We start from the raw sequence: 27,756 nt of genomic DNA on the forward strand, positions 1-27,756 counted from the left end.
CCGGGAGGCAGCCCGGTTCCAAAACAAATGCAATCACTTTTCACCTGGTGCAAATTCCTCCCACTGGCTAACCTGGGACAGATAAGCAAATCCTCTCATTATAAAATTACTTTTGCTACACAGTTAGGAAACCATTTAAGATAAGAGTACCATCTTCCTGAGGGATTTAGGGGGTTCGGAACATGCCCTCTAATGACTGGATGGTTGTTGCCAAGTACTTGCTACTCAAGAGACTATCTTAAAACCAAAACAATATGGAAAGACAGTGGAAAACAGCAGATGTAGATATGAAAAAGATACCTTTATTGTTATGGTAGGATGCTGTACAATCTAAACAGAAGAGGCGCTTATGGTAAAAAGTAAACTGCGTGTGTTTTTTAAATCCTTTTCCCACATCTGAGAGACACTGTCCAACCGGAGCTGCCACCCAACTCAGAAATAATTATATTTATATAAACTTTATACAAACCAAGTCAGTAGACATATCACAAACCCTGAATGCACATTCAGCACTGCAACTTTGGGTTCTTATTTACACATAGCATCCAACTCAAACTGCATAGCCCAGATGTGTCATTGTAGGGCTTCGTGATAGGGTTTTCATAGGTCCATGTTACAGATTAAAATGTTATTGTGACACTCTTGAATGTACAGTGCAACACATACAGAAACATGGGTGAAAGAAAGTTACTGACATATTACTGGCTTGGAAGTTGTGCATTTTTTGAGTCTAGGTCCTCCATACCTAGTTACCTATACTCACAGGCAAGATACATTAATTACAATACAGATGTACCATGTGGATTAAATTGCACAATAACAACAGACCCTCTTCTTCTTCACCCTCTGGGCTGTGTGGGTTCCTATAGGACAGTGTTTCTCAGTGTCCCTTTATTCCAGGTCAGTAGGCTACTATCATGGAAGTCAGAGTTAAACACAGAGGGCCGGGTGGCGATGGGTTCTGCCTTATGCAACCAGTCCTCCACGTTTGCTAAATTACTTTGTTCCATCTCTCAAACAGAGACCTGCAAAATGAAAGGGGGAAATGACATATTACAGCCAAATAGAAACAGAAACACTGAGCTTGGTCAAGTACAGCACACTATGGCAAAGGTCTGCGTTTACAGTTGAGGAAATTTGGTGGAAGAAGCATTTGATTGTACAATCTTCACTATTCCACAAAAATGAAAAATTCTCTCAACATTCACAAGAGTAAGTTGTTACATGAACATGAAATTCATCAGTGCTCTGACATTTTCTAATGGGTTACAAATATTATCTCTGACAACTGATTTTAGGTATTGAGACTCACCCCTCTGTGTGTCCCCTGCACTCCCCCTTTGGCTCCCACAGGGCCTCTAGATTGTTCCGTTAGCCTTGAGTTTGGCGACCAGGTCATCCACTGTCTCCACCTTCACTCCAGCCAGTCTCGTTGGGGGCTCGTCCACCCTCAACACCTCCACTCGTGACACCATGTCCACCCCCAGGTCTGCTGGCTTCATGTTGGCTATCTTCTTCTTCTTGGCTTTCTGGTAGGTGGAGGGAGAAGGAGATGAGAAATTAAAGTGCTATGTGTGTGTGTGTGTGTGTGTACACTTTGTGAGGAAATGTACATTGTGTGTATTACCATGATGTTGGGCAGGGTGGCGTATCTGGGGGTGTTGAGTCGAAGGTCTGCTGTGAGGACAGCTGGCATGCTGATTTTTATGGTCTCTAGACCACCATCGATTTCCCTCACCACCTTCACCTTTTCCCCATCGATGGTCACCTCAGAGGCAAATGTGCCCTGCAAGAATGGGGGGTCCTACATTTAGTAGATGTCATATTTCACATTGAGATTAGGCCACGAGGCAATCCAAGTGTGACATCTGGTGGTTTAACCATGTAAATACACCCTAATTTTGCCCTTCATTTGGCCTTTGGTCTACTTTTCAGTGCAGACTGTGTTGACTGTTGTGACATAATCTAAGGCCTGCTAGTTCAGCTGGTCTCTTCACCTGACATTACATCGATATGCTAATGCTTATAAAGACTCTGCTCTGAGATCAGTTTAGTGATTCCTGCTGAGAAAAAGGATTACAATCAGAAGAAACCACTACTGACCTGAGGCCAGTCTAACAAGGCTGCCGTCATCTGACCTGTCTGGTTACAGTCATCGTCAATAGCCTGTCAAAAAATACCAACACAATCAGTGAGCATTACATGAGATCATGAGGTTTGATTTCAAAGTCAACTGGCATTGGTGTGGCAGTGGCGCAATCTATTGCATCGGATGACCTGTTTGCCCAGGATGACGAGTGAGGCCTCCTCCTTCTTGGCTAGGGCAGCAAAGATCTTGGCGATCTGCAGGGGTCCCATGGCCTCGTAGTCTTTTCCTGAGACCTCCACGTGGATGCCGCGGTCACACCCCATGGCCAGTGCAGTACGGATGGTCTCCTACACACACACACACACACACACACACACACACACACACACACACACACACACACACACGGTAGGGTTCTCAAAATTATATAAGAACACCATCTGAGAACAATGACAGAATAATACAATCATTAGCACAGTCAAGTTGGAGGTGACCATCTGCAGAATCCGTCTTACAATAGAATGAAAACATACTCATGACCGCTATCCTAATGAAGAAACAAGATCCAAAGCTTCCCTCCAAATGTTAGCTATTGAAGGCCTGTGAAGGAGGATGAAGCCTAATGATACAGAACGTTCAGGTAGAAATGAAGCCTAAAACTACAGGATCTTAAGATAGAAATGAATAGAGTAGAACATATATGTATAATGTCATGTAGAACAAGGAAAATGTTCTGCATCGTTGAATACACCTGACTTCAAAATGGTGTCGCCAGAGCATTCCGTCACTCTTACCGTTACTTGCGTGGGCCCACAGCTGACGGCCACCACCTCTTTGATGAACTTCTTCTCCTTGAGTTTGACGGCCTCCTCTACAGCGATCTCACAGAAGGGGTTCATAGAGTGCTTGACGCCATCTGTCACCACCCCGCTGTGGTCGGGCTTTACGCGGATCTAGGGGAGAGAGCAGGGTTGTCTACATTAGGCACCAAACAGAAAAAAACAGACTGAAAACGGGTGGGACTACCTGAACTTCAATAAGAAATGCTAATTCAGTTTCAAAGAGCTTTGCCCTACTGAACATAAGTGACTACTAAATAGTCACTCAGAAGGGTCAGAGAGAGACAGACAAAGACAGAGGCTGGAGACATGAAGTGCATGCAGTCAATGTGTCGGAGTTGGGTGTGGGGACACTGCAGTCTGGGCACTTGGAAATAGTTGCTGTGGGCCCAATGTAGGTGTGCTCTCAGAGCTTTCCAATGGAGTATGAGGCAGTCAAACCAATTCTGGAACACTTTTCAAAGCCTGCCACTATCCCAATTGTATTGAACAGCCATTGTAAATAAACCTTTTAAAACGCCAAGATTCTGTCTTAAGTCCATCCCATATACATTAGTCACCTCATAAATACATGACTGGCCCAGACTATGTCTCTCTCTCACAAACACACCACCCTCATGCCTCCCTTCCTCTGTCTGATAAGAGTTGGGGCAGCATATGGGACGGGGAGAGTACAAACATAGCTTAACCGAGTGCATGGAGAGACAGCTACAGGGATCTAGTTGGGTGCAGCTGAAGCAGGAGTGCTCAGACTGTATGTAGTATGAAATAACTGGTAATAGATATGGTGTTAGGCTTCCTTTATAGAAAAATATTACCTTGGAACTATCTGATAGGAGTGGCTTGGATAGTGATAGCCTACTAAGTTATCTAACTGTCCTGATGCTGTGACACCTAGTTGATTTTATGTTTTTAAATCACTCTGATGAAGCCTGAATGATGATTATACATGTAGCTTAATATTTGCAATACACTGCACAACACAGTGACAATGTATTGTTAGCTAGCTTTCTTAATGTTGACAGTCGTTTATCGTTTTACCAATTCTAGAAGTAGCACGATAGACAAATTAAACTGTTACCTAGACAACCCTGTAATGACCTTGGCATTTTCCTTGAAGTTATGGTTGTTAGTTGAACAGACTTGACATTCAAACAATGAATGCTAGCTTGCTAAACTAACCCTTCATCCATCTACCCACCTTAACGTTAGCTAGCTACCATAGCCATATGAAGTCTCGAATGGAAATTCCGCACGTGAAATGTTGAATTGTTTTAAAATAGAAGACAGTGGGGAAGTAGCTACCTTGACAGCATAGTCAATTACACGTTTAACTCCAACAAGAACCCGCGACATTGTTAGCGATTCTTCGGTTCAGCAATGTACAGTAGATAGTTACCGAGTCACCACAACGAACCTTCACCCAAGAAGCAGGAGACTCCTATATCTTCTAGCAGCACAAATGATAACGTCACTTCGGTATGGTAATGAGGAAACCTTTCAAATAAATGGATAACTCATTCAAAAGACATTGAATTGTAATCAATAGCCACCTCCATTGTGACAACAAGAAAATGCAATGAGTAAGTTATGAAAACAAATCCCAAATATGTTTTTAAATTATTTATTTTTATACCAATAATGAAAAAGACATGACACTGGGGGACATTGTGTCCCCCCCAATAGCCCCCAATGCAAGACACCGTAATAGACTGTACATGGGTTCCATATTGGCTCATAGAGATAAATGTTCTACCTGTTTCAGTTAAAGTGGGTGGGAAATATTAATTAGGGTCTCTACTAACCAAATATTATGGTTCGTTTTGGAGTGGGACAGTGTTGTACATATCCAGTAGGATATGTTCGTTCTCAGCCAGCAGCAGTCCTCCTCCAAAACTACACATATTTGGTTGGTAGAGACCCTACTGAATATTCCCACCCCACTTTAGCTGAGACAGGTAGAAAGGTTTTCTCTCTACAAGCCAATAAGTATCCCATCTACTGTGCATTGCGTTGCAGTGAAAGGAGTGGGTGGAGTAAGGAGTCACCAGTACTCTGTATTTAACCAGTTGCCCAGCACAATACCAATTAAAGTTTTGCAGACTCTGTTGAGTATTCCCAATAACATATATTTGTATTTTATTAAAAGTGTATTTCTTTAAATATAGCCTATGTAACAGTATTACTTTAGACCGTGCCCTCGCCCATACCCGGGCGCGAACCAGGGACCCTCTGCACACATGAACAACCCACACCCACGAAGCATCGCACGCTAACTAAGCTAGCCGTTTCACATCTGTTATACCTACACAATAATTTTCAACATACTGGCATAAAGAATTTAATATTGCAAATAAAATACGTCAAATTAGCAATACATTTTTTCAGAGTGGGTTGCAGTGCTGTGAAAAACAGTCGAAGTTTGAGTGTCTCTGCGGGGGAACTATTATTTTGAAAAAGAAAACCGCGATCATACTGCCAGCATAATATCCTGCTGCTAGGAGAACGGTAACGCAGGAAAGGTCGGAAAGATTTGAGAGCAATTCCGTTGAAATGAAAGAAGGCGGGTCTAAACGGGACCGCCCATTGTTGGAACCAATTAAACTATGTGAAATTGAAGACTGTCAGCAAAAGTGACCTGTAACCAATCACAGAGAACAAGCTGGTGCTCCTACTATTTCAGTCGGACACAAAGCCCAGGAAATGTGTTCCACTCTTGGGTCAACTAGGGTAAAGGTCATGGTGTATTTAAAGGAATATCTCATCTTTATAAACTACTTACATGACGTGAAAACAACTCTTTATGTAAAAAAAATAAACATGTATTTATACACTGAATACCTGTTGTATTCGGTGCAAATACAACAAGCCCTTAACCAACAATGCAGATTTTTTTTTTAAATAAGTAAGAATATATTTGCAAAAAAAATTAAAATAAACTAAAGTTAGAAAAAAAGTTATATTTGCCAAAAAAATTAAAATAAACTAAAGTTAGAAAAAAAGTAACACAGTAAAATAACAATAACGAGACTATATACTGTGGGTAACGGTACTGTGTCAATGTGCAGGGGTACAAGTTAGTTGAGGTAACTGAGGTAATATGCTACGCTACAGGACTGTTTTACTAGCACAGACTGGAATATGTTCAGGGATTCATCCAATGACATCGAGGAGTATACCACCTCAGTCACCAGGTTCATCAATAAGTACATTGACGACGTCGTCCCCACAGTGACCTTACATACATATTCCAACCAGAAGCCATGGATTACAGGAGACATCTGCTCCTGGCTAAAGGCAAGAGCTGCCGCTTTCAAGGAGTGGGACACTAATCCGAAGGCTTATAAGAAATCCAGCTATGACTCAGACGAACCATCAAACAGGCAAAGCGTCAATACAGAACTAAGATTGAATCCCACTACACCGCCTCTGACGCTTGTCGGATGTTGCAGGGCTTGCAAACTATTACGGACTACAAAGGGAAACACAGACGCGAGCTACCCAGTGACGCAAGCCTACCAGACGAGCTAAATGTCTTTTATGCTCGCTTCGAGGCAAGCAACACTGAAGCATGCATGAGAGCACCAGCTGTTCCAGACGACTGTGTGATACCACTCTCTGTAGCCGATGTGAGCAAGACCTTAAAACAAGTCAACATACACAAGGCCACAGGGCCAGATGGATTACCAGGACGTGTACTCAGAGCACGTGCGGAACAACTGGCAAGTGTCTTCACTGATATTTTCCACCCCTCCCTTACCGAGTCTGTAATACCTACATGTTTGAAGCAGACCACCATAGTCCCTGTACCCAAGAAAGCGAAGGTAACCTGCCTAAATGGCTACCACCCCGTAACACTCACGTCAGTAGCCATGAAGTGCTTTGAAAGGCTGGTCATGGCTCACATCAACGCCATCATCCCGGAAACCCTAGACCCACTCCAATTTGCATACTTCCCCAACAGATCCACAGATGACACAATCTCAATCGCACTCCACAATGCCCTTTTCCACCTGGACAAAAGGAACATGTATGTGAGAATGTTGTTCATTGACTACAGCTCAGCATTCAACACCATAGTGCCCACAAAGCTCATCACTAAGCTAAGGACCCTGGGACTAAACACCTCCCTCTGCAACTTGATCCTGGACTGCCTGACGGGCTGCCCCCAGTTGGTAAGGGTAGGCAACAACACATATGCCACGCTGATCCTCAACACTGGGGCCCCTCAGGGGTGCGTGCTTAGTCCCCTCCTGTGAGGGCATGGCCATGCATGACTCCAACACCATCATTAAGTTTGCTGACGACACAACAGTGGTAGGCCTGATCACCCACAACGACGAGACAGCCTATATATGGAGAAGGTCAGAGAACTGGCAGTGTGGTGCCAGGCCAACAACCCCTCCCTCAATGTGAGCAAGACAAAGGAGCTGATCATGGACTACAGGAAAAGGAGGGCCGAAAAGGCCCCCATTAATGACGGGGCTGCAGTGGAGCTGAGTTTCAAGTTCCTTGGTGTCCATGTCACCAACAAACTATCATGGTCCAAACACACCAAGACAGTCGTAAAGAGGGCACGACAACACCTTTTCCCCCTCAGGAGACTGAAAAGATTTGGCATGGGTCCTCAGATCCTCAAAACGTTCTACAGCTGCACCATCAAGAACATCCTGACCGATTGCATCACTGTCTGGTATGGCAACCGCTTGGCATCCAACCGTAAGGCGCTACAAAGGGTAGTGCATATGGCCTAGTACATCACTGGGGACAAGCTTCTTGCCATCCAGGCCTTCCGTCAGAGGAAGGCCACAAAAATTGTCAAAGATTTCAGTCACCCAAGTCATAGACTCTTCCCTCTGCTACCGCACGGCAAGCGGTACCGGAGCATCAAGTCTAGGTCCAAAAGGCTCCTTAAAAATGTCTACCCCCAAGCCATAAGACTGCTGAACAATTAATCAAATGGCCATGGACTATTTACATTGAACCCCCCCCCCCTTTGTTCTATCTATGCATAGTCTTGTTTTTCTTTTTTTTAAAGTTAATTTAGAAAATATCTTCTTAACTCTATTTCTTGAACTGCAATGTTGGTTAAGAGCTTGTAAGTAAACATTTCACGGTAAGGTCTACATTTGTGGTATTCCACGCATGTCACAAATAAAATGTGATTTGAATATATACATTTAGGTAGGGATAAAGTGACTATGCATGGATAGGGTTCAATAACACTTCATAGTAAAAAAAATGTTTTATGGGAATAGAAGTCTGGTTCAAACAGGGCAGGCAGGTAATCTCAAGATTGTCTGTAGCAGTGGAGGCTCCTCAGAGGAGGAAAAGAGGACCATTCTCCTCAGTGAATTTCATAAAATGTTAAATGTTGTAAGATTTAAAAAGTTATCATTTTAAAATAAATGTATACTAAATATAATCACGTCATCAAATAATAGAATAAAACACACAATTTTACAAAGAAGCTCTACATTAGCCTCAACAGCACTCTGTAGGGTAGCACCATGGTGTAGCCGGAGGACAGCTAGCTTCTGCCCTCCTTTGGGTACATTGACTTCAATACAAAACCTAGGAGGCTCATGGTCCCCCCCCCCCCCCCCCCCCCCCCCCCCCCTTCCATAGATTTAGACACAGTAATCATGACAACTTCTGGAGGACGTCCTCCATCCTATCAGAGTTTTTGCAGCATGAACTGACATGATGTCCACCCAATCAAAGGATCAGAGAATTAATCTAGTACTGGAAGCATAAGCAACAGCTAGCTAGCACTGCGGTGTATACAATGTGCTGAGTAGTTGACTCAAAGAGAAAGATAATAGTTGAACCGTTTTGAATAAATACATTTCTTCCAAAATGAAGGAGAAGAGAGATTTTTTTACTTTTTTAAAATCAATTTCAGTTTCACTTACTTAGCTAGCAAATGCAGCTACCTAGTTTAGCCTACTGAAACACCCTGCTTAAACAGAAGGATGCTGTGTTAGCTAGCTGGCTATGACTTCCCAACACAACACTGGAACTCTTCCAAGTCAAGGTAAGCTTTTGCTATTACTCATTTAATGCCACCAGGGCCCGCCGGTGTAACTGCTGACTGACTGTACACTGTAACGTTACTGCATGATTGTAGCGCGTTTACTAACGCCTTAGTTCTATTAGCTATGCTGACAATGACGTTACTTTAGCTAATATGGTGACAACGATGTGTGTAGCGGTTTGGCTTGGAAAGGTTTTTCGCATGGTCACACAGCTGAGCAGATGTGGTGTGCATTGAAGTCCAGAAGCAAATGGGAGAGGTGAGAGGAGAGCGCATAGATGCAAGAAGGAATACGTGTTTACACCTGGTCAGGGGTGTATTACATCCTATATCAGCGAGATGCAGGCAAGAGTTTGCAAGGCGGTATTGAACGTATGTTCATGTGTCAGTGTCTGTCAACTCAAATTTGGTTCTCGACTTGTGTGCACCTACTTTGTAAACTTTCATTCATAGGCTAGGTTGAAGCAACCTCATAATGGGTATAGGGAAATTTGAGTATCAGTAGCCTAAACCTATCGCGGTTACATTGAACTTGGTGAATGGAATATGAATGAGAATCATCCAAAATGCTGTAATAGAAATACAAATATTCCTCCCTCATCTTAAACGGCACTGACCGTCACTGATCTGTCGATACTTTTATGAACATGTTGGCCAAACAATCACACATTCAGTTAAAATCATACGTGAAAATATATACTCTTTGGAGGCCTCTCAGACTTTGAGAAAACACTCTTTGGAACCAGAAGCATAATCAAGCCCATGATATACAATATTTCCTGAGGAATGGAAGAGTGAGTTGGCAATGGCATTAAAGATGAATAGAAATACCAATGGTTGCCATAAGCAGACGAGAGGTCAACCCAGAATTTCAGTCCCCACTGAAAGGCTCCAGGGCTTGGTTTCCAAAAGCATCTTATGGCTAAGTTCATTTTAGAACCATAGATGGTTCTAAGATTAACTTAGCTATAACATGCTTTTTGGAAACCGGGCCCAGGTCTTTAATAGGCCCAGAACACAGTTACTCGCACAATTTCAGCTGCTTTATCACTAGGGATCTTTGTTCTCTGGCAAACTCCTAAGACTGAGCTACTGTAGATCATATTTAGGGAAGATGTCAAGAAAATGATCATACTCACACAATCTAAAACGTATTAAATCATATAAAATATGCAACATGTTCCTTGGTGGTCAATAGAAAACATTAGTGGAAGAAGAATCTCCTACACATATCCTCTTAAATTTAGCTATTTAAATGGAACCATTATATATCAACCACTGTCTCTAGGTAGACTTTGCACACGATTTTTATTTTATTGATTCAATGTTTACAAATTGCTCAATGCCCCACAAAAGGGTGCGATTTGTTATCGTATATCACTTTTATTTAAAAAGGGTAGTCATGTGGTTAAAGCAAAAACCCGGATTCGATCTCAGCTCTCACCTGAGTAAACCAACGTGATCAGCAGCATCATGTCACATGAGCTTGATTTGTACTCCGAACACAGTTTCTAAACCATCTTTGTTGTAAATATCAGACATGAATGTAGACAGAAAAAAAAAATCTGAGGTGTATTTGTAATGTTGTGTAATGATACAAAATGGTTGGCACGCAATGGATATAATGGAATTGAGAAGGTTGACATTCATTTTAAACAGGGGCACCTCAAATCAACATTGCCGTGTAGCCTACTGTACATAAAACACATTTCTACATACTCCTCTTCCAAGATCAAAAGTTGAACAAAAATAGATGCAGGGCGGGGAATTAAATTTTGCTAACACCAACAGTCCACTCCATATTTTGTGAGACACGACGGACGCTGGTTTACTGCAGAGGTTGAGAGGATAAAAAAAACCGAGCGTGAGAAAACATTTACCGAAATTACTCGACGAATCACTGTGCCATAACCTTGCAAAGAAACAATTCCAACCGTCCAAGTTGCTATCCTGACGACACTGACTCAATTTAGCAGTGCGAGTGAAACCGTGAGAACGAAAGCTTCGAGAGCGACATAAACCCCAGCCAGCGGCAGCGGTCTCCATTTTAACTTCGAGTCCGATCTATGCCTCACGTGTCTTGGACTGTCTCTCTCACATGACCCGAGTGTTTGTTCCCGTGATCAGCACTTCCATCTACGCGTCTGTGTCAGTGAATATCACATTTTATTCCAACCCTGATGGATATGCACCTCGAACAGAGTCTGGACACCGCGACAAGGTAATACAATGTCCGCCACTTCCTCTCCATTACGTACGGAAGTCTCCTCTAGCAAGCGAAGGCCTGGCCTCCATTTTCTAGAGAACAGCTTGATTATGTGTAGTATAAACTAGATAGAATAAAGTGGTTTAATTTAGTAATATTTTTGCACAGTTAAGCTAGCAAATCAAATTAGGAAATGGTTACAGTATAGCAAACGATTGCAGCATTTCATGCAAACACTGTTATCTACGGTAGTGAATTTACAGTAGTTAAGTAATCTACATCTTGCTAGTAGTAACGCTAGGCAGCTAACGTTACCTAACGTTAGTTAGAGATCCAAAGTTAACTTGCTAGCTTACAGCTCTACACTATAGTTGCTACATCCATTTTTGGACTTGTAAATTAAATATGCACTATGTAGAAATCGCTCTGCCACAAAACAAGCAACTATAGTGTAGAGAATCATAGTACCATCTAAACCACAGTGAAATATATTTTCCATAACCAAACATATTGTATTTTCTGCTGTTTTGAAGGAGATGTACAGAACTGAACGTAAAAGACAAAAACGAAACTTTAAGACCGGGAAGAATAGAAATGGAACAGAGAGAATATATCTGCTGCTTCATATACTTGCTTTCAATGAGAGTGACACATCTATAATGTACTATTCTATGTGAATTTGGTTAGGTCATATAAGGAAATCGGTAAATTTAAATAAATCTATTAGACCCTAATCTATGGATTTCACATAATTGGGAATACAGATATGCGTCTGTTGGTCACGGATACCTTAATCAGATCAGAACCTCCTCTCACACCTCTTCAATGGCTGTGCGAAGTTCTTAGATATTGGTGGGAACTGGAACATGCTGTCGTACACGTCAATCCAGAGCATCCCAAACATGTTTAATGGGTTACATGTCTGAGTATGCAAGCCAGGGAAGAACTGGGACATTTTCAGCTTCCAGTAAGCAGTGGCAACTTTGAAGAATCTCAAATATAAAATATATTTTGATTTATTTAACACTTTTTTTTTTTTTTTTGTGACTACTACATTCCATATATGTTATTTTATAGTTTTGTTTTCACTGTTATTTTACAATGTAGAAAATAGTACAAATAAAGAAACCCTGGAATGAGTAGGTGTGTCCAAACTTTTGCCTGGTACTGTGTGTCTATACACACAAAAATAAATCATATAATATGTTCATGTTTTCTGTTAAAATCATAAAATTCCACGTCAATTCACGATGCAGAATAATGATCATATGACGTAGAATTCTGCTCCGGCATAGAATTTATCTGTATTTTTACCATGACAACAATAAACTTTGCTGATTTAATGTACTGATGTTTGTTATGGTAGGGTAGCTAGATGTGTTTTCTTTCTACTGAATGTCTTGCTTGGTAAGCCACGGTATTTCACAAACATTAAAGTACTTTTTTTTTTTAAGGAGAGTGTGGTCTATATTATTTGATTGACAGTTCTGGTTGCCTAGTGATGGACGCTAGTCCCGCTTCAAATATCCAGAGAAGGTTTTGTCAGCATTTTAATAAGCCGTAGTGTAGCCTACCCTAAAAGACAAACAAACAGCCGAGGCGCTTTCAAGTGTAATTGATACAGGCTAGGCTATTCTACATGCAACAGACCGAAGACTGAACACAACCTTGCATCACTAGCCATGAGAATGCTCAGGCAAGGCAGTGCCCAGGAGAGAGGATGGGGCCGGCAGAACCATGCCTATATGATCTCTTGGTATCTGTACCTCGCAATGTTTTGTCTTGCATGCCTTGCATATTCACTAAAGTTTGCCTCTTCCTTCCTATTTTTATTTAAATTACACAACTTTCCCCAGGCCTTTTATTTTCTATTGTCTAGTTGGGCTATAACAGGGAAAATAATGTTTTGTGATAACTGTCCTGTGATTTTAATTATGTGGAGGGGGGTGAAGACTGTGTTTTTCGGTTAGGGATGTTGTTTAATGTTAATGATCCCAACTTCATGTAAACGTTTAAACATTCACACCTAGTATATGAGAATACACCTGCTCTGACAGCTATGATCCCATATTGATGTCACTTGTTAAATCCACTTTAATCAGTGTAGATGAAGGGGAGGAGACCGGTTAAAGAATGATTTTTAAGCCTTAATACAATTGAGACAAGGATTGTGTATGTTTGCCATTCAGAGGATAAATGAGCGAGACAAGATTTAAGTGCCTTTGAATGGGGTATAGTAGTAGGTGCCAGGCACACACTGGTTTGTGTCAAGAACTGCAACACTGCTGGGTTTTTCCATGCTAAACAGTTTCCCGTAGTAATAAAGAAGGACATCTAGCCAACTTGACTCAACTGTGGGAAGCATTGGAGTCAACACGGGCCAACATCCTTGCGGAATGCTTTTGACACCTTAGGTGTTCCTAATGTTTGATGTACTCTGTGTGTGTGTTTGGTTTTTTTAATCACATTTTTTTGCAGCAGTGGCAAGAATGTAGCAGTAGTGGGCCACCACTGCTAAATGAATAGAGGAAAACACTGCCCATTGATTCTTGAAGAATTAAACATAATAAATTTAGAATATCTCATCCACGTGGATGCTAGGTGAATTGCAACAACACTTTGAATATAAACAACTCTCCCCCTTCCCTGCATCAAATTTTCCCACAATTCTGTGAGGAAGTTAATGTCCCAAGGATCCCAGATATCATACTGTAGACCATGGTGGTTACCTCCCCCAAGGATTCAAGATTGCATAGATGATGGTGTAGACTATTTTACTTTAAGTTCACCAACTTCAAACAGCCATGTTTTGTTATTTTTTTTGTTATTGAAAATGTATTGTCCTGTTATTTAGATTATTCCCTGCAGAATGATTCCCTACACTATTCAAATTGTGTGACGAGTGTAGAATTTTTAGCAACCGGGAAATGACAGAGCGATTTCTCCATCGGCCCCTTGCCCCAGTCTGCCATTGTTCGTTGTGATTGAGGAGGCGATGACCATGCCTTTTAATGAAGCCGATGTAAGGGAGGGAGCAGCGGTGTAAAAATACTGCTTAGTTTGTTAATGATGTCTGAGTGTTGGAATATGCCCCTGGTTATCCATAAATAAATAAAACAATAAAAGGATGCCGTCTGGTTTAGAGGTTGACCGATTTATGATTTTTCAACACCAATACCGATTTATTGGAGGACCAAAAAAATCCGATACCGATTAGTCGGCCGACTTTTAAAAAAACAATTTTTTTTTGTGTGTGTGATGATAATTACAACAATACTGAATGAACACTTTTCTTTTAACTTAATTTAATACATAAATAGCATCTATTTAGTCTCAAATAATGAAGCATGTTCAATTTGGTTTAAATAATGCAAAAACACAGTGTTGGAGAAGAAAGTAAAAGTGCAATATGTGCCATGTAAAAAAAGCTAACGTTTAAGTTCCTTGCTCAGAACATGAGAACATATGAATGCTGGTAGTTCAATATTCCCAGTTAAGAAGTTTTAGGTTGTAGGAATTATAACGCATCGACTATTTCTCTCTATACCATTTGTATTTCATATACCTTTGACTATTGGATGTTCTTACAGGCATTTTAGGATTGCCAGCGTAATCTCGGGAGTTTATAGACTTTAAGTCATAAACAGCGCTGTGATTCAAGCATTGCTAAGAGCTGCTGGCAAACACACGGAAGTGCTGTTTGAATGAATGCTTACGAGCCTGCTCCTGCCTACCACTGCTCAGTCAGACTTCTCTGTTAAATATCAAATCATAGACTTAATTATAATATAATAAACACAGAAATGCAAGCCTTTGGTTATTAATGTGGTCAAATTCCGGAAACTATCATTTCGAAAACAAAACATTTATTCTTTCAGTGAAATACGGAACCGTTCCATATGTTATCAAACGGGTGGCAACCCTAAGTCTAAATATTGCTGTTACATTGCACAACCTTTAATATTATGTCATAATTATGTAAAATTCTGGCAAATTAATTACGGTCACACAGTTAGCAACGAGCCAGGCGGCCCAAGCCGTTGCATATACCCTGACTCTGCTTGCACTGAACGCAAGAGAAGGGACACAATTTCGCTAGTTAATATTGCCTGCTAACATTAATTTCTCTTAACTAAATATGCAGGTTTAAAAATGTATATACTTCTGTGTATTGCTTTTAATAAAGGCATTGATGTTTATGATTAGGTACATTTGTACAACAATTGTGCTTTTTTCGCGAATGCGCTTTTGTTAAATCATCACCCGTTTGGCGAAGTTGAAGTAGGCTGTGATTTGAAGATAAATTAACAGGCACCGCATTGATTATATGCAACACAGGACAAGCTAGTTAACCTAGTAATATCATCAACCATGTGTAAGTTAACTAGTGATTATGTGAAGGTTGATCGTTTTTTTTTTATAAGATAAGTTTACAGCTAGCTAGCAACTTACCGTGGCTCCTTGCAGCCACAAGGTCCTTTTGACGCTGCACTCGCGTAACAGGTGGTCAGCCTGTCACTCAGTTTCCTTGTGGATTGCAATGTAATTGGCGTCCAAAAAGGCAGATTTACCGATTTGTAATGAAAACTTAGCTGATTTTAAATCGGTCGACCTCTAGTCTGGTTTGCTTAATATAAGGAATTTGAAATGATTTATTCTTTTATTTTTTATACTTAAGTATATTTTAGCAATTATATTTACTTTTGAAACTAAAGTATATTTAAAACCAAATACTTTGACTTTCTATTACGGTATCTTTACTGTATGACAATTGGGTACTTTTTCTGCCACTGCTGGCAATTAGCCAGGTCACTGTAACATTTGTACTCCACTGCCATCCCTACTCTGTTAAGCTTGTCTGCTAGACCTTGCTTGCCTATATTTAGGATTGTTCCTTGTTTATGTCTTCCTAGTCACGAAAAACAAGAAGAGGAGGTCGTCCAATTAGAAGGTAAGAATTTATGTTGGGATGTATGTGTTTCGGATGCATGTGTGCCATTGTGCGTAACTTCACCATTCTGACTCTTTCACACATTTCAAAGTACTGACGTTTCAGACATCCTCTTGAAAAACCTGCTTTAAAAACCGACCAAAGAACTGACCAAAAACACACGCTTAAGTGTCAAATAGTTTTAGGCCTAGCTTTTTTTTGCAATAATGCACCTTGCCTCACTAATTTCTCATCAATGGATATCTGAGTGTTATTTTTCTCTTCCATCCTTCTATCGATCCTCTCATTCCACTGTCCTTCTCTCAGGAGACGGGGAAGGGGAGCAGACTGCTGTTACCATAGGCAGTATTCAGCAGGCCCAGGCATTCGCGGACCACAACATTCAGTACCAGTTCCGCTCTGAGGGTGGTCAGGTGGGTGTCCTGTGAACAGCGTTTTGCTGATTTTAGAAACATTTAACTAGCTGAATTCACATAGGTTTGTTTTTGCTGTATGAGGTCAGTTTACTATATCACTCACTCACACTAGAACAGGGATGGGAAACTCCGGTCCCCAGGGGCCAGAGTGGTGTCATACTCCCCCCCCCCCCCCCCCATCCATAGCAAACACAGCTGATTTGAACAAATTGCATTATCAACTTAAGATCATGATTAGTTGATTATTGGAGTCTGGTGTGTTAGCTGGGGCTGGACACCCAATCAGGCCCCAGAGGACTGGTGTTGTCCATCCCTCCACTAGAGAATCAACCGTATCACACAATGGAAAACCCTGAATAACCCTGTAATTCAACACTAGCCTCTCCGTTGAATTGAGAGCCTTGTGTGCGTTCACTCTGAACCCAGACAATAGAACCGGCCAGGACACTGATATAGGCCTACAGGTTTGGATGTCAAATTGGTTCTTAATTGTGACTGTTTACGTCTACGCTTTTGTGGATTGTCACAGAAAATGTTATATCTTCACATAAACCATTTTTGGGGGGGGAGGGTGAAGGAATAAGCTAGTTAGAGCTGGTCCTTTCGCTGCTCATTTGGAGTAAACAGAGCTGGTGTGAGTGATCATGTGATTCCAATCCCCTTCCTGGATTGGCATGCGGCTGGTGTCACATGTTAGTCAGGAGGCAAGTCACACGATGAAGGGGTACAAATACTGATTATTTTGAAACGAACACGTGCTTTTCTGGATCTGGCTGTTTTTATATTGAATTAGGCACATTCTGCCATATAAGCATAAGTTGGGTGCGTAGATCACTTATAGGCCTAGTGGTATCATTCAATGTGCAAGGTCTTAACTACAATAGCCTAGGGTGTGAACCTCAGTATGAGGTAAACAACCTGCAAGTACTGAAAACAGTGACATTAAAATGACCATGGTCAGGCTAGAAGGCATCCCACGCTCTTTGTTGTAGAATTAATGACTCTGGTTTCTCTCTGTCTCTCTGTCTCCCTCTCTTCCCCAGGTGACTTACCGCGTTGTCCAGGTAACTGACCAGCAGCTGGAGGGGAGAGATGACGGGGGAGGGCCGGTTAGCGTGGTCTCCACGGCCGCCTTCCCCGGCGCTCCTCAAGCAGTGGCCCAGGTAGGTATCGGAACACCAGGAACCGAGGCCACTACTGTCACCCCTTACAATAACACAGTGCCCTAATGGCTACGGAGCCTGACATACTTCAATGTGTCAAACTATTGATCGTTATACAAGTTATCTGTATTGTTGTTGTGCCGGAATCAGGACACTTTTATTTATGTGTGTATATATTTATATATATATAACTTGTTGTAGTTAATTATTAAGTAATATCCGTGTTGTAAGTTAGTTGTCAGTAGGGCTTGCTAACCCTTCCCACCTTGTTCCCTGTCAGGCTGTGATCCAGAACCCTTTCAGTAATGGGGGTAGCCCCGTGGGAGAGACGCTGGGAGGGGAGACGCGCTTTGCCTACTTCCCAGCTACGGCTGTGAGCGACGGCACTGTGTCTGTGCAGACCACCTCCGACCCCACTCAGGCCGGGGGTGAGTCAGCTCTACTTCTAATGCTAGTCTAGCAGTCTTCTGAGGGCAAAATACTGTCCCTCGCTTTTGGTTCAAGTCCAAACAGACATAAAGATGAATGACCACTTATCAAATTGACATTTTGAGTACCATGACCCGGTGCTGACTGAGAGAGATTAACTGTTCATCCCCTCAGCCACAAGGTTTGTCTCGGTGCTGGAGTCCAGTGTCACTCAGCAAATTCTCCCTTAAGACTTTGTCACTGAGATCTCCAACCTGCCCCATCTCTCGCTCTCGTTTCCATGTCATCTCTTCTCCCACAGGTCAGTTCTACGTGATGATGACCCCTCCTGACATCTTGCAGACAGGCACACAGCGAACCATAGCCCCGCGCACACACCCCTACCCTGAGTAAGTATCAACCACACTGCTTCTTCCTCTCCTCCTATGTCCCTCATTTTAGGGGGACTCTGAAAGGAGAGCCCATTCACACAGCAGTCTGAGCCACTCCAGATGTTAAGCAGTCAAAAACCTACCTATGCAGTCCTTAAGTTCATCTTCCACAAGCATGTCAGACATGTTTTGCAAGTAGAACCTAGCCTATACGTCTAGGTGTTATGTGATAATTTCAACTCTTCATCAATAATGACCTGTTAAGAAGTAATTTACTGGATTTTTCGAGAGCATCTAATAGTGGGTTTATATTGACTCTGAGATGTATCAGTTAGACTGGAAAACGATACGTCACTGATATTGACTATTGAAAAAATAGTATATTGACTATTCTCTCCAAAATCTGAAAGTAAAGTTGCACCCCCCCCCATTCACTTTCACAGAGATTTGGGTTGAGCAAGAGAGTGACCTGGACCTGGGTCAGACAGGTGTGTGTGTGTGTGTGTCGTTTCCTTGAACACTCAGCTGTTCTTGTGGGATGGATGATGTCATCACAGGGTTGTGTCCCTGTCCTTGTTGCCCTGGTTTCCCAATTCCTTGTCTACTTCCTCATTTGTTTATCTCTTTCAATCATCAATATCATTATCATGTGATTTAAATTATTTTCCTCAAACCACTCTGAATGAGTAACACTGAATCAAAACCAAACTGTTAAATCTGGTTAATCCATTCTGAAAATCAAAATAATCTCTCATGCCAAATGGATGATTAATGATATGTGTGTCAGTGAATTAATTTGACATTAGTGTTCTGGTTAATTTAGGAAATGAATTATTTTTCAACGAAGACATACTGCATGCCCAGTGCCAAGGGGTGTGAGTAAATTGTAAACATGCTCATAAACTAGACATATAATCTAGAAGGGGGGAGTGCCAGGCAAGTGTTTGAATATAAAACAAGGAGTTGTGTGTTTATGAGATTGTGTTTCTATAGTTGTGCACATAAGGGAAATGGTTTGGAAGAATAGGTCAAAGTGCTTTTTAAAAAATTTGACATAATGCCGTGCTTGTTTTGCCATCCAGAACGAACGCATGATCCTCTGAAATGTAATTTGTGTTGGACTGAATGGATATGCCTTGCCTTGCAATTTCCCTGCCTGTATATGATGAACTCTTATTCTCAGGCCTGTAGAACAACATGGAGATTTTGCCCCTCTTATACTCTGAAAAATACATTTTACAATATAGCTTTAGGTAAAGGGGATGGCCATCAATTTGCACACAGTAAGGTGGGGCTATGGGTTTGTTATTAGGACTGATCTTGACTCTTCCCAAGTTCTCTAGGCTACTTGGGGCTTTTGTGTGGGACGTTGGTACAAGACTATCCCAGTTGAGTTTCTAGTATCGGGCTGCAGTGATTCCCCAGGTCTCCTGGGCTACCAGTAAAGCTTTTATCTACTTCACTGTTAAATATACAGTCTTAAAGGGCTGGATACCACTGCAGTGTGTGCTGTTGTCTAAAGAGGACTTGTTTTTCTGTGGTTTGCCATTCTATTCCCCCTGTCCATATGTTTTTCTTGTGTGTGATTAATTTGTCTTTTTTTTTTATTCTTACATCAACAACGCATAAACTAATCCATGACTGAACATATTTGATCTGTGCAAATACATGAAATTAAATGAAAACTTCCACCGCTTACCTGCCGTTCGCAGAGACGAAACCGAGATGCTGCAACATGACGGTTTAAACTGGTGAGGACAACTTCCACATCCCCCCCTCCCACTGTAACCAATCAAATTAGGCCTTGATCATATACCACAAAGAAGAAGGAACAATCATACCACCTCCCTATTCCCCCTTCATTCCCTTTAGTACAATTCCCTGGTGATTATGTTAGACCCTTGATGTGATTGAGCTGTATTTAGCATTGGAAAATGTGTGTGTACTCTTTGATGGTAGTCCTGATGTAGTATTGAGTTGTTTTCAGTTCAGTTCTGTAAGACGTTGAAGAGCTAGTGTAAAGTATAAACAGCCCACTTTGTTTTTGCTGGCTTTTAATTGCTTTTACTCATTAGATGCGAAAAAGGTAAGTGCACTGTGCGAACACCAGCCGTTTTGGTTTAATTTATGACACAATTCATTAGACGGATTAAAGCTTTGTCAAAGTAAGTGCTGTTGAATTGTATTAGTTTACTGCCACGGCCCTGCGCATCTCGTCCCCAGTGCCTTCATGAGCTCATCTGGCTGTCACGTATGGGGAACTTAATTAAAGAATACCTCGGGGAAGACACACACACACACACACACACACACACATGAAAAACAGTTGTCATTAGCCATACTCTGGACACCAATGCGACAACATCGCAATTTAGGATTATAATGATGCCCGCGCCTTAGACTCCCTGGGGTATAGTGGGGAAGGGCACGTACACCTCCAAGAAATCTGCCTGTCCAGACGGCTGTCAGACAATCAGTAATACAGTAATTCCAGTCACTGCGTCTCGCTGTCAGCACCAAGGTGGTGTTATTGCCTCATATACTGGCCCATACGGCTGCTTCAGATCAGCACGGCTGCCCAAGGCAGTGCAGGGCGGCCCCCCTGCAGAGTACGGCTCTGGTGCCTGAGTGGAGTGTAATTGTAAAAGGGTCAGGTGCTTTGAGATAGTGGTTCTGGTGGGGGATTTCTGCACTAGATTAGTTGCGTGGAGCGCTGTAGTCTGAAGATTTTTTTTATTTTAGTCTGAAGAGTTGCACCTGTTTTGTACAGAGGTGGCCTGAGGACTCCCGGGTTTAGAACATGGCTGAAATGTGCTATTTGTTTTTGTCTGTAGGAAAATGGATGGCCCACGGACACCCAGAGATGAGAGGAGGAGAGCTCAACACAATGAAGGTGAGCAAAGAGAAGGGCCTACATCACCCACAATCCTCCCTGCTTAATGTTCTCTCAGCCAATCTTTTTTCTTTTCTTTTTTTACCTTTATTTAATTAGGCAAGTCAATTAAGAACAAATTCTTATTTATTTTCAATGACGGCCAAGGAACAGTGGGTTAACTGTCTTGTTCAGGGGCAGAGCAACAGATTTTTACCTTGTCAGCTCGGGGATTCGATCTTGCAAACCTTTCGGTTACTAGTCCAACGCTCTAACCACTAGGCTACCTGCCGCCCCATTCTATCTTAACCATGCATCTCTGTGCTTTACTTCTGCATTCCAAGATACACTACATGGCAAAAGTATATGGTACTTTTGTATACATTCTAAAATCATGGACATTAATATGGACCCCCCCCCCTCCCTTGCTGCTATAACAACCTCCACTCTTCTGGGAAGGCTTTCCACTAGATGTCGGAACAGGAAAGTTGCCACAAAGTTAGAATGTCATTTTATGCTGTAGCGTTAAGATTTCCATTCACTGGAACTACGGGGGCCTAGCCCGAACCATGAAAAACAGGCCCAGACCAATTTACCTCCTCCAAACTTTAAGGATGGCACTGTGCATTCGGGCAGGTGGCATTCTCCTGGCTTCCGCCAAACCCAGATTCCTCTGTCGGACTGCCAGATGGTGACGCGTGATTCATCACTCCAGAGAACGCGTTTCCACTGCCCCAGTGTCCAATGGCGGCGAGCTTTACACCACTCCAGCCGACGCTTGGCATTGCTCATGGTGATCTTAGGCTTGTGTGCTGCTGCTCGGCCATGGAAACCCATTTCATGAAGCTTCCGATGAACAGTTCTTGTGCTGGTGTTGCTTCCAGAGGCAGTTTGGAACTCTGTAGTGAGTGTTGCAACCGAGGACAGACCTTTTTTTTTTTACACGCTTCAGCACTTATTGGTCCTGTTCTGTGAGCTTGTGTGGCCCACCACTTCACGGCTGAGCCGTTGTTGCTCCTAGACGTTTCCACTTCACAATAACAGCATTTACAGTTGACCGGGGCAGCTCTAGCAAGGCAGAAATTTGATGAACTGACTTGTTGGCAAGGTGCCACGTTGAAAGTCACTGAGCTCTTCAGTACGAGCCATTCTACTGCCAATGCTTGTCTATGGAGATTGCATGGCTGTGTGCTCGATTTTTTTAAAAATATTTTTTTATACACCTGTCAGCAACTGGTGTGGGTGAAATAGTTGAATCTACTAATTTGAAGGGGTGTCCACATACTTTTGGCCATGTAGTGTATGCAATATCTTGTTGAATTTCTTTTTAAATGAGTTGCACCTTGTGATGTTTTGTTTGTTGAAGCCAAAGCCACATTAAGTGGACAGTAGATCTTTTCTTATTCTATCCCAAAGACTCTTCTCAAGTGGAGGCACTTTTTGGGAATTTCATTTTGTATATCAACCAACCACTAGATGCTGCTGTTGAACTGTCTGTTGTTCCCACAATGTCACATGTCTAGCTAAGTGACTATTCAAGGCATACAGAGAAAAATATCCATGTAGACACTAACCACTCCCCATATGTATCCCTATTGTTCCTCTTTCTCTGAACCTGTTCTGTGTGTCTTAACAGTTGAGAGGCGGCGGAGAGACAAGATCAACAATTGGATCGTCACGCTCTCCAAAATCATCCCCGACTGCAACATAGACAGCACCAAGACGGGGGCTGTAAGTCACTCTGTAAGGCACTCTCAGCAACTTTGTTGTGTGTGTGTGTGTGTGTGTACACATTTTAATATACTTGTGAGTACCAGAAGAATGGTAAACCATCTTAAATTCAAAGAGGTGAGGACATATTGCCGGTCCTCCCTTTTATAAAGGCTATATTAAGCCTAGGGGTTAGGTTAAGATTTAGGGTTAAGGGTAGGCTTAGGGAAAATAAGATTTTGAATTGGAACCAAGTGGGGGTGGGGGGGGGGATGCATTCATTTAGACGTGTGTGTGTGCATGCACGAATATTGGTATTTTATTAGGATCCCCAACAGCTGTTGCGAAAGCAGCGGCTACTCTTCCTGTCGTCCCCACGGCAGGATGTCTTAATTAACTCCTCTCTCCTTCCCCCAGAGTAAAGGGGGCATCCTGTCTAAGGCGTGTGACTACATCCGAGAGCTCCGTCAGAATAACCAGAGGCTCCTGGACGGTGTCAAAGAGGTGGAGAGAGTACAGGTGGACAACGAGCTCTGCAGACAGCAGGTAAAACAGCCTAGAAAGAAGGCTAAACCCAAAGAATCAGAGGCCTAGCCTGGACTCGGATCTGTTCGTGCCGTCGTGCCAAATTCTATGGTCATTGTCAGGCACAACATAGGAATTGGCAAGACTGCACAAACTGATTTTGGGACCAGGCTATCACATTCCTGCGAACAGAAAGGGTTAATGTTCGAACAAATGTACGCGTTTGATTACGACCGAAGTGCCGTTTTTACTTCAAAATTAAGTTATCGCATATATTTGCACGGAGAGAGTTTTGCCTTTTCATTCCTTACTGAATCCCAAAGCACTGTTCTTCATGTCCTCATTCTAATGCTCAGAAGTGAAGTCTCCAGTCCTGTGGGGGAGAGAGAGGCAGTGAGTGTGTGATAGCCCATAGGAGAAACTGGGATGATAGTACAGTACCTTGAGATTTAAAACAGATGGCTGTTGTGGCCAAAATTGTCTAAAACTTTTGTTTGAAAAGTGTATACAACAGACGTTTCTGTCTAGAATCATTGAAAGAACAAGTGAGGCCTAGAAGTTGACTTTGTATTTTGCTAAGTTGCTGCTAATTCATTGTTTACATTGAGGACACCCATTTTGTTGTTCGTCGGTGGACATTGTTTGTTGTTGTTTGTCTCAGATCGAGGAGCTGAAGAATGAGAATGCCCTTCTCCGAGCTCAACTCCAGCAGCATGGCATCGAGAGCGTGGGCGAGACGCCGCCACAATGAACGAGGGAGACTGGGAGAGCAGGACGGGTAGAAGGAAGAGGAGGACGAGGCAGACTGGAGATGACACGTAGGAGCAGAACAAAACGAACGAGCTACTGACGAATCACTCTTTTTCACAGTTGCTGACAGTTAAGACAGTCTTCCCTGGCCTCGTCTTTGAGGCTGCATCCGAGGCTCTTGGCAGGCTCCTGCTGCTTTGTTGGCTGCACTTGACTGATCCAGGATCAGTCGAAATGACAAAAGACACCACCGTGTAGACCATAGACATGTCTCAGAGAGAGAAGAGGTCACAACCACCAGAGAAAAACCCTCTACTAGCCCAGAGAAACCCACTGCACAACTCCTCCCTCCCTTTCTATATTTATTTAGTTCCTCGTCTGTGGACTGTGACGTTGGATATTTTGTTGTTGAGTTGTTTTTTTCCCATTCTCTTCAGTCATGTTTTATTTTAGTCTGTATTTGTGGTTGAGGGTCATATTACAATTTTGTTACGTTAGCAGTTTTTAATTTATTTGTTTGTGTATTGTTAAAAATATGCCCAGAAAGACTCATTTAGAAAAGCTCATGTATCCTAGAGGAATAGATGATGTATGAGTGAGTGGTAGGCTACCAGCCAGTAGAACAGAAACACGATACAAATAAACCGCTGCATTGCAGAACTATGTGAAAGAATGCCTTGATAGTTGCCAATATTATTAGAAGTATTGGGACAGTGACACATTTTTAGTTTTGGCTCTGTACTCCAGCACTTTGAAATTATATAATGGCTATGAGGTTAAAGTGCACACTGTCAGCTTTAGTTTTGGGGTATTTTCATCCATATCGGGTGAACCGTTTAGAAATTATAGCACTTTTTGTACATTGTCCCCACCATTTTAGGGGATCAGAAGTATTTGGATGAATTCACTTGTGTAATAAAGTAGTCAAAAGTTGAGTATTTGGTCCCATATTCCTAGCATGCAATGATTGCATAAAGCTTGTGACTCTACAAACTTGTTGGATGCATATGCCATTAGTTTTGATTGATTTCTATTGGGCACAAAATAATGTGAAACAATGGTAAATAATGCATTGTCATTTTGGAGCCCCTTTTATTGTACATTTAGTTTCTAAACACTTGTACATGAATGTGGATGCTACCATGATTGCGGATAATCCTGAATGAATCGTGAATAATGATGAGTGAAAGTATCATAACTCCAAGACTTGCTAACCTCTCACCATTACGAGAACGGGAGGTTAGCATATTTTTTGGGGGGGGGTATGATGTTTATGCCTCTAACTTTCTCACTCGTCATTGTTCTCGATTCATTCAGGGCTGTCAGTAATCATCAAACACAAGCAAACAAACAGCAAATGCATCTAAGTTTGTAGTCAGTCACAAGCTTGACGTAATCATTGCGTGCTAGGAATGTGGGACCAAATACTAAACCTTTGAGTGCTTTACAGCACTTTTTTTATATATCAATATTTTTTTTATTTTTTTAAATATTTTTTTTACATAGTTCCCCCCTGATTTTTAGGGGACCAAAAGTATTGTGACGAATTAATTTGTGTATTAATTTCTAAACAGCACCGATATTGATGAAAATGCCCTCAAATTAAAGCTGACCGTCTGCACTTTAACCTCCATCATAGCATCATTTCAAATCCAAAGTGCTGGAGTACAGAGCCAAAACAACTATCTCAAGGATGCAATTTTGGTATACCCAGAGGAATAGCTGTGCTTTGCCCAATATCACAGTTTTACAGTGCTTGCATTAACAGAGTTGTTGTTAAAATAGCATCAATGCAACGTTCTATAAATGTGTCATGTTGAAGTATGGCCACTGGCGTTAGTGGGAAAATAAATGGTCATCAATAATTCATTTACTGTGTACGCTGGCCCTTTTCTACAATTATGCAATTTAATACACAATCTTTAAGGCTGGTTTGAGACTGGCCGGGTTCGCTTATAGAGCATTTGATAGACCACTGATACGGCCTCTGAGAGAAAGGTGGAGCTCTTAAAATGTCACCTGACATATGAAGTGAGTGCAAATGTATATGATTCTGGGTGGAACATCACAGGTTGCATCAGAAATGGCACCCTATTATGTAGTGCACTACTTTTGACCAACAGTGATTTATGTAAGGGATAGGGTGCCATTTCAGACACCACCCAAGTTTTTAATTTCAACATTGAAAAGTGACACAATCTCACTCTTGAGAAAGCGCATTGAGTTCACTGCTGAGCTAAATTTAGCGGCTACAGAAGTCTGGATGTTTTTTGCGAATGTGTGTGTGATGCATCTGTCTTGATATGTGTAAGAATAACCACAAGAATCATGTCTAGCGTTTGGCTTTTTATTTTTCTAACCAACACATCAAATGGAGATTAATGCACCCAGGGAGAAAGACTCTGGAGAGAATAAATGAACCAACTCACTGCTCAAGATAGAAGCCAAGAACAGAGAAACTTCCCGTTCTTGCGCCTCGTTTCTGTGTTCTGACTTGCCTCTCCTTGCAAACGAATGGATGCTAATAAAGACTTGGGAAAAGATTTAATCTCAGACACTCTTTCACTCATCTAGGACAATAACCAAGTTGAAATGCGTTCAACGTGCAAACAGGCAAGTTGATGATGATACCAATGTTACTGATGACTGGATTTGCATTGTGTATTTTGTCCTGAATTTGGGGAAATGGGAATAGGTCAATTTGTGTTTTAGTCTCTGATCAGGGAGTTTTAGGCATGTACTGTCTGGCTCGGGAATCAGCAAAGCAGCACTAATACTCAACCCGGTGAAAAGTCATGTATACTCAATGATTCCACCTCGACAAGCTCTCCTACTCTGTGACCTTGTGCTTTTGTAAGTGCAGAATAAAATTGTTATCCTGTTTTGCTCAACTGTCTCTTAGAACTGTTGCTCTTCAGCTGAATATAGCCAAAGTTGACTGATAATGTTTATTTTGCAGTTGAATTCTACACATTTAGTGGGAAGTGAGCACGGTCAATTATGGTGAAAATAAGGTAGCGAAAGGAAATTGTTGGCTGTAGTTAATTTGATCTTTTTTGAAATATCAAAAACGAAATTTACCAGCCTCTATCCCCTGTAGCAGACGTGCTATTCTCAGGTTAGATTATAAGACGTTTTATAAGTAAAATGGCAGAAAAATAAATAATTGACTTGCTTGTAACCTTGTCAGCATGTGTTCTGGCTCATTGTCTTTTCCCCTATACAGAATGTCTTCCCTTCTAATGTATTCATAATTGTTAAAGTACTTTGGATGAAGGAAGGCCTACTAATACTGTATATTAATAACAAAGGTTGAAGAGAATTAATGATAGTGATCGAATTAATGATAGACATTGAGGGCACATGGGTGAATAATGTAACCTGGTTGCCAGTCTGTT

The 27,756-nt window shown here is 41.8% G+C and overlaps 2 protein-coding genes across 14 annotated transcripts; one reads left to right on the forward strand and one right to left on the reverse strand.

Moving 5' to 3' along the window:
- Positions 1-282: 282 nt before the first annotated feature.
- Positions 283-4,388, reverse strand: LOC139366209 (electron transfer flavoprotein subunit beta-like). 2 transcript variants are annotated; one of them, XM_071103438.1, is made up of 7 exons: positions 4,234-4,388; positions 2,884-3,042; positions 2,278-2,436; positions 2,104-2,166; positions 1,628-1,786; positions 1,313-1,529; positions 283-1,025 (listed from the first exon to the last, which is right to left on the reverse strand). In XM_071103438.1, exons 1-6 carry the CDS (start codon positions 4,282-4,284, stop codon positions 1,359-1,361), a joined length of 762 nt encoding a protein of 253 aa, XP_070959539.1. In that variant the 5' UTR covers positions 4,285-4,388; the 3' UTR covers positions 283-1,025; positions 1,313-1,358. The 2 variants fall into 2 exon arrangements, with proteins under 2 accessions (XP_070959539.1, XP_070959547.1); XM_071103446.1 differs by having other exon boundaries at positions 4,130-4,364.
- A 6,339-nt stretch (positions 4,389-10,727) lies between these two features.
- Positions 10,728-27,547, forward strand: LOC139366222 (upstream stimulatory factor 2-like). 12 transcript variants are annotated; one of them, XR_011626731.1, is made up of 12 exons: positions 10,765-11,186; positions 16,085-16,122; positions 16,429-16,535; positions 17,582-17,701; positions 17,982-18,129; positions 18,432-18,519; positions 20,214-20,252; positions 21,336-21,394; positions 23,010-23,104; positions 23,501-23,629; positions 24,270-25,012; positions 26,025-27,547. XR_011626731.1 is itself a non-coding variant. In XM_071103457.1 (11 exons), the coding sequence occupies exons 1-11, from the start codon at positions 11,146-11,148 to the stop codon at positions 24,357-24,359; spliced, it is 966 nt and encodes a 321-aa protein (XP_070959558.1). In that variant the 5' UTR covers positions 10,728-11,145; the 3' UTR covers positions 24,360-27,547. The 12 variants fall into 12 exon arrangements, 9 of the variants coding, with proteins under 9 accessions (XP_070959558.1, XP_070959634.1, XP_070959578.1 ...); XM_071103457.1 differs by having other exon boundaries at positions 10,728-11,186; positions 23,010-23,116; positions 24,270-27,547; XR_011626734.1 differs by lacking the exon at positions 20,214-20,252.
- The last annotated feature ends 209 nt before the right edge of the window (positions 27,548-27,756 follow it).

Source organism: Oncorhynchus clarkii, chromosome 2 (genome assembly GCF_045791955.1).
Source record: "Oncorhynchus clarkii lewisi isolate Uvic-CL-2024 chromosome 2, UVic_Ocla_1.0, whole genome shotgun sequence".
In the NCBI taxonomy this organism is placed as follows: Eukaryota; Metazoa; Chordata; class Actinopteri; order Salmoniformes; family Salmonidae; genus Oncorhynchus; species Oncorhynchus clarkii.

What these genes read in the sequence shown, in the direction of transcription:
- LOC139366222 (XM_071103457.1), top strand. Translation starts at nt 11,146, where the DNA reads ATGGATATGCACCTCGAACAGAGTCTGGACACCGCGACAAG. An exon ending in AGTCTGGACACCGCGACAAG is followed by an intron (nt 11,187 to 16,084) that starts GTAATACAATGT and finishes ATGTCTTCCTAG; the next exon opens with TCACGAAAAACAAGAAGAGG. An exon ending in TCCGCTCTGAGGGTGGTCAG is followed by an intron (nt 16,536 to 17,581) that starts GTGGGTGTCCTG and finishes TCTCTTCCCCAG; the next exon opens with GTGACTTACCGCGTTGTCCA.
- LOC139366209 (XM_071103438.1), bottom strand. Translation starts at nt 4,284, where the DNA reads ATGTCGCGGGTTCTTGTTGGAGTTAAACGTGTAATTGACTATGCTGTC. An exon ending in TCGTCATCCTGGGCAAACAG is followed by an intron (nt 2,167 to 2,277) that starts GTCATCCGATGC and finishes ATTTTTTGACAG; the next exon opens with GCTATTGACGATGACTGTAA. An exon ending in CCACCCTGCCCAACATCATG is followed by an intron (nt 1,530 to 1,627) that starts GTAATACACACA and finishes TCCACCTACCAG; the next exon opens with AAAGCCAAGAAGAAGAAGAT.